The sequence below is a fragment of the Momordica charantia genome (genome assembly GCF_013281855.1).
Source record: "Momordica charantia cultivar OHB3-1 chromosome 10 unlocalized genomic scaffold, Mcharantia_2.0 BLBB01000010.1, whole genome shotgun sequence".
NCBI lineage: Eukaryota > Viridiplantae > Streptophyta > Magnoliopsida > Cucurbitales > Cucurbitaceae > Momordica > Momordica charantia.
In genome coordinates, this window is record NW_028275158.1 from 1,816,479 (window position 1) to 1,823,734 (window position 7,256).

Genomic DNA, 7,256 nt, shown 5'->3' on the forward strand with positions numbered 1-7,256 from the left:
ATTTAATAAGTATTTTTGTAGGGAATGAATCAGAGAGAAAATATTTTTACTTTTTTCTTTTGGGTTTCTGATTTCATATCTTTTATTTGACCAAAAAAGGATAAATGGAAAAAGGAGCCAACTAAAGAATACGACCAACCCAATATAGATCTGCTAAAGTTTCTCCATTTCCATTCACAGTCCAAGATCTATGAAGGAAGAATAGGCTTCAATTATTGTCAAAAACAGATTTTTCATAAAAATAAATTAGAAGAAAGCTAGAGAAAGCAACTTCCAAAATACTCTGTTAACAGCCACTTAGCTTCCATCATGGATCTTTCAACAAAGTTTTCTTCCAAAATACCAAACTGTTACACCTTCTTTAGCCTCGTTTAGTTGCCAAAATTTTAGGCCCTTAGCTCCAATGGTATTCCCTTGTGTACAGCAAAATCAGTACTCTCTCAATCATGTTGAGCATGGAGAAGTTGGTTCTCAAGAATTATACTGATGAAAACTTTTTCTAAAACTTCCCCCTATTGCTGAGGCTGACTTCCAAGGATTAATATGCTGCAGAATCCCGGTTATGTTCCGATTTCGTCGAGCTTGCGTAGCACTTGCTTCATACTAGGTCTAAGAGCAGGAGAAGGAGAACAACAAGCCATAGCAAGCTGAAAGAATTGGAGAATCTTTTCTTCAGTGACAGCATTTCCATCAATGCTGCTATAGAGAAGTATTTCTGGATGGAACAAATCTGCAATTCTATGTCCAAGAACCGCGTTTCGCATAAAGCTAGGCAAGTAGAAATCCTCATCAGGAGTCGGCTTTTCGTTGATCGGTTCCCTCCCGGACAGTAACTCAAGTAAGATCACGCCATAGCTATAGGCGTCAGTCTCCTCAGCTGCATCTTTCATCTTGATCAGCTCAGGAGCTTTGTAGCCATTAGCTGCTGAAGCCTCAAGTACCTCTTGAGCAGAAGGGGAATTCAACAGTAGATGCAGGCCGAAATCGGAGACATACGGTTCGAAGTTTCGATCCAAAAGAACATTCTTCGACTGTAGATTCCCATGGATTATTGGCTTTTTCAGGCCAGTGTGGAGATGATCCAACCCTTTGGCTATACCGACCGAGATCTTTAATATAACTCCCCATCGATGCGAATCGCTATTCCCATCTGTCGAATCGAATCCGAAATAGATTGGATCAGCACATCTTTGTTTCTGCTAAATGTGCAAATCAACAAAACATATCACAGAGAACAAGAGAAACAGCATTGAAAAGATCCAATATTTTGATTACCAACAAAACTAAGCAAACACAGAGAAACAATCAGAAAAAGTGAAAGATAGAGGAAAAAGACAAATGGGTTTTACCTCTAATGAACTGAGCCAGATTTCCTCTCCTGTAAAATGGATGAATGAGAAGCTTCTCTGCTCTTGGCCCTGAATAGAAACCCAAAAGAGGCACCAAATTTGGGTGCCTTATGGAACCCAAAAACTGAATCTCAGAGACAAATTCTTGAAGCCCAGAAGTGCAAACTGGCCTCAGAAACCTCAGCAGCCTCACTGTGCTACTTCCCTGCAAATAGGCCTTGTACAAAGTTCCATGGTTGGCTTTCCCAATCACTTCACCAGGAGCTTCCAATACATCCACAATGGTCAGGTCCTGTCCACCTTCAAAACTCACCAATTCTTCCCTCTCTTCATCCCCTTTTTCTCTCTGCTGTTTGCTCTCTATGTCATTGTAGTACTCGTCTTTTCCCCTTCCCCTCCGGTTCAAGAAGACAACAAGGAGAATGACCAAAATTGTAACTAAAACAGCTCCAAGAGCTAGATTGAGCATCTGGGTCATCTTCTTTTGAGCAAAAAAGTTTGAGTTCTTAGCAGAAGAGCCTTAAAGACCAAAAGGGAACAGGATTGAGAGGGCTAAGAATCATTCAATTTCATGGTGAGAAGGGGAAGTGAAGTGCTTCTTAGTTTGGATCAAGCAATGGAAAGAGGAGAAGAAAATGAATACTATTATTAGATTATGGGTCATTTCATTTGGCAGAGAGAGAGAGAAAGAGAGGGAAATTTTGCAGAAAAGACAGATCTGAGCCATGTGATGGCCATGGCTGATTGACGGCTGTGTTTGTGCAGTGACGTTTGAAATTCCATTTCAACAAGTGAGAATGTCTCTTTGCTCAACAATGTCTGAGGACAATGATGAGTATTCAAGAAAAAAAGAAAAGAAAAGAAAACATTTACGCATTATTGAATGCATCCATTATTACATTGTAAGAAATATTGTATGTTTCAAGTTGAATTGTTCAAAGGTATTTATTTTCCACCAAAAAAAATATTCGGTTCAAATCCATCTCATAAGATGTTATATTGAAAAAAAAACGACAATGTATCCTTTTCGAAAAAAGTAGTGTTATCATTTTTAGATTTAAATAGTGTTAGAAGTCAGGTACTTTTGATTTTAGTTCATTATAGTATATTTTCTTTCGAAATGTCTATTTTGGTCGCTATAGTTTCAAATTTTTTTTGTTGCTATAGTTTCAATCTTTATTCATTTTAATTTTTATATTTTCAAAATTTCTCTTCTAGTTGATGTAATTTTAAAAAGTTATCATTTGGCAATCCACCTTCATTTTATCTCTTTTATTTCGATTATAGTTTTAGCATATACCTTACTAAATTTGTTGAGATCGTGGTCATAATGAACCAAAGAGCATGTATAAAATTTGTGTTAAAATTTTAAGAACATAATTGATCGCTTTTTAAAAGTATAAATACTAAAATGGACGTTTTGAAATTACAATTATATTGAAAAAGTATTTAAACTAAATTTTTACCATTTGCTTTAGACGGTAATATTCTCAGAAATAAAAAACAATGGAAAATAAAAAAGGGTTTTCTTTTTTTCCCTTTTATCAAATTTGAGCTTTACATGATCATATGCACTTTAATTTGCTTTAGACATGTCAAGCCAGAACGGTACTTCTATGCTTAGATGACAGCTAAAGAGTTCGAGGTTTTGTTTCCTGAATTTATAAAAAAAAAAAAAGAAAAAGAAAAAGAAAAAATGTTTTTGTTTTAATAAATATATTTAAAATGTTGAAAAGATTGATTTTTTTTTTTTTTTATGTTACAAGATGTTGGGTGTTTTCATCTGAGTTTATAATAGGAAGCATTAGCTAGAAAAACTAGGTGGTTTAAGATTTTTATTCAGGATTCGAATCTAATTACCTCTATTCGTATTTGTGTTATTAAAAAAAAAAAGTAAATTTTGCAAAGAAACTATTTTTGTATTTAAGGACTTTTTTTTTTTTTGTTGGTATTAAAGGACTTGTACATTATTAGTATTATTTTTTAATTGTAAATTCTTATGTTAATATTGATGAAAAAGCACACAATAGTAATCATGCATTTTTCTTATAAAGGCAAATATTATTTTTACCATATTAGATTTTCTATTTGTAATAGAAAAAATCAAACTATAAAAGGTACAATGTGGATTTTTTTAATTATACACTTTTCAAAATTTTGGGAATAAATCATGCAGTGATAATATTTAAATGTAACAATGTTGATGTCGATTGAAATGTCGAGGTTCCAATTCATATATATGTTGGTAGAAATATCGATAAAATGTCGACGTCAATTGATATAGAAATAAAAAATTTATAAGAAATATTTAAATTAACACATAAGCATCCCATCCTTTTGAAATAATTTTAAAATAATTAATATTAAAATTGTGTCTACATTAGTGATATTTTATTGATATTATTCATATTTTGTCGATATTTTTTTTTAATACTATGAAAATCTTAATTTACTTCTGTCGAGTTTATGAACACATAAAAATGTTGACATGTGGATTAAATTAATCCCTCCCAAAAAAAACATAAGCTTCAGTTTCAAATAAAAAAGTTCAAATTGAATATTATTATTCATGTGATATCTACAAGTAAAGGATCATTCTCAAACCCAAAATTCAAAATTTAGTATTATTGGTCATGTGATCTCCCTCTCTGACATGGATCAAGGGTCTTTTTCCTTCATTTTTAATTTAATTACAAATAATAATTTTAAAAATTAAAAATTAACATTTTTTCCTCAGTATCTTGAAAAAGAATATATATTTCAGGGATCAAATTATTTTATATATTTGATGATGGGAAATAAGTGTATTTAAATGTGCAAAACAACTAGATTATGTTGAAAAGTTGTCAATTGTTTAATTTTGATTAGTGACCCACAAAAGCAAATTTGTCAACCCATAATTACATTAACAAAGAACAAAGTACATGTTCATTGGTCACCATCCAACAAGAACACACTTTCATTTCCTTACGAAACAATAATTACCCCCAAACAACATTATTTTTACTTTATTTTTCTACCAATTATTTTTGTTTGAATTTATACCTCTTATCAAATATTGATTTAAACTTGTTAGGAGAATGACATGTGCCACGTGGCCCTCTCGGCGGGAATCATGTGATTGGAGCTTGCTTAAGTCGAGGACAAGGAGGGTTTGACCAACTCAACCCAACCTTGCAAAGCTAGAGTCTTAGCTCGGTCCGCACTTGAGAATGTGGGGAGTTGCTAACCACAACCAAGAAAATTTGTTGACTAACAAGTATGGAGCGCTAAGTGGCAGGGAACTATTTCCGGAAATTCTCTTTTTAAAGGATGGAGTTCTGTTTGCCACAAAGGTATGAAATTTATATGATGGATCAACTCGAGACCAAGTACTAGTACAAGATTCTATGTACAGCTAAGTATCCACCTAAAATCTAAAGTGTCATTTGTCCACAATTCTACATCAACACAAAATTAATGTTTTATTTCAATCTTAAAAAATAAGGAAAAAAGAGTTTTATACTTAAAATCCTCCATTAAAAATTTTAGGCTAAGCTAAAAGTACAATCTCCTCCAACTTTTTGTTGAAGTATGTAGCAAAAGCAAATCATGGTATTCTTTTTTTCTAGATGAAAAAAAATGATTTAAAAAAAATACAAATCTAATGGAGGAACAGAAGTGTTCCAATTATTCGAATGATATTTAACATCTTCTATTAATTTCTTTAAGCTTATTTTAATTTTAGATTCGAGGAAAAAATGAAATCTATTTTTGTAATTTGAAGCATAAAAGTAACTATTCTAGAAGTTGAAATTATTGTGAATAAAAAACTTTTTCCTTCTGGCATATCCTAGTTAAGTTGTTCAAAATTTGTAATTTTGATTCAATAAAAATTTGATAAATTAATTAACGATTAAGTATTAATTACTCTAAGAAAGTTAAATTAGACACATTTTAATTTTATTGCTTGAACCAAAAAGAAAAATAATAGAGTAAATCACACACACATATCATCAATCAAAAGGGATACCACAAGTTTATTTCATTCAATAAATATATATATTTATACGTATCAGAATCTCAAAAAGATTATCAAAATTAATTTCGTTCATTTAAAAAGAAAAAAAAAAGTATAATGTAGATGTCCACAAATTTAGGAGGACTAAGTGGTCTCATAATAAAAAGAAAGTGTAAAAAATTAATGTGATGGAAAGACAATTCCATCCTTAATGGTCAACTTTTAATGGGAAACGACATTATATTTGATGCATTTGTCAATTTTGAAGACTTGAAAACTACCCTTCATTTCATTCATCCTTTGATTCCAAAGAAAATTTGGTGCAAAATCAAATCCTTCAACAGGTATTTACCCCATCAAAATAGGAAAGTTTAGATTTCAAGATAGGATTTTGATTTCCAATCTCAACATTTAAATGATAATATATTATAACCAAATCTTTAAGAAATAGTATTTTGCTAATATTATTATTATCTAGAAAAATAAACTCAATTTAGTATTTGGATAGTTACATTTTTTCATTAGTAGTCTCTAGAAAGAATTTCTACAAGGTAAATTCAAATTTACTAGTTCAAATACTTCAAAAATGAATTTCTAAAAAGAATTTATTTACCTGACTTTCAAGGACTACTCAAAATATGATGGGTAGGATAATTCACCACGTCACTCTCAATAACCATACCAAAATTCTTTACTTTTCTATCGAATAATAAGTAGTCATAAAGTGAAAAAGTAATTTGAAATGTAATTATCAAATGTTGCCTTAAATTTGAAGTTTAGATGTTATTATTAATGATGATTTGCTAAAAAAATTGAAGAAGAGTTAATTACAATCAAAACAATAAATAGGAACTATAAGTGCATGCGTTCAATGATGACAACGTACAAAGGCCTTTCCCCATTATTAATTGAATATATATACCATTGAAAAGAAAATTGAGTTATTAGCCATATCTTTATTTTCTAAAATATATATATATTATTTATCTTTTGAAAAGTAATTCCAAATGGAACATTTTTTTTTTATAGAAAATCATTAATCACTCAACTTGGTAAAGTTTCATATTTAAAGATTTGATCTCCTACTCCCACATCCGAACAACTCAAAATTAATTAATTAATAAATATAAAATCTCCCGTACCCTTACTTTTTTTTAGTACCCCATGCCCCTACTTGTACTGTGAACATGTTAATGGATGTCAACAAAATATTGGTGTGGATTTGTTTTTTAATATATCAAGTGTGGAGATAAGAGATTGAACCTTTAATCTCCGAGAAAGAAGCAAGATGCCTTAATAGTTAGACAGACTAAACTTATGTTAACAAATATAGTCGTTACAAATTCAAACCCTCTTATCTTCACATCTATGAGTCGAAATTTTTATGTACATTGAGACTAATATCGATTGACTACTCATATCATTTTCTAATTAAGCCATTTTTAGTGCCTCTTTGACAACCTCATGCATAACTAGTTACAAATTTGAAAATTTGAAAGATGCAATGAGAAAACGACTAATAAATCTTTACCACAAGAAATGCAAATCAAATTAGAAGAAACAACTCATTGAAATATTCGATGTTTTTCTTTGTCATGGCATTGGCAAAGCCTTAATAAATAATAATTATGACGATTCTTGCCATTAATTTTCAAATTAAAGAAGTGGCTTATGCTTCAACATTTTCTCTCATCTTACTCTTCCTTTTTAGTTGCAAATGCAGGTAATAATTACTTTAATTTGTTTGATAACAATTTTCTATTTCTAAACATTATCTTATAACATGCTATAAAGTTTTTTTTTTCCAACATGTAAATAATATTGACCTTAATGAATTGAACTATACTCAAGATGACTACTTTTAAGGATTGAAGTTTACGATTGTACAATATAATTAACGAAATATA

The 7,256-nt window shown here is 30.5% G+C and overlaps 1 protein-coding gene across 1 annotated transcript; it reads right to left on the reverse strand.

The window, feature by feature from the left end:
* Positions 1-145: 145 nt before the first annotated feature.
* Positions 146-2,161, reverse strand: LOC111011407 (Protein kinase superfamily protein). Its single transcript, XM_022285145.2, has 2 exons — positions 1,350-2,161; positions 146-1,150 (listed from the first exon to the last, which is right to left on the reverse strand). Exons 1-2 carry the CDS (start codon positions 1,825-1,827, stop codon positions 561-563), a joined length of 1,068 nt encoding a protein of 355 aa, XP_022140837.1. The 5' UTR covers positions 1,828-2,161; the 3' UTR covers positions 146-560.
* Positions 2,162-7,256: the final 5,095 nt, after the last annotated feature.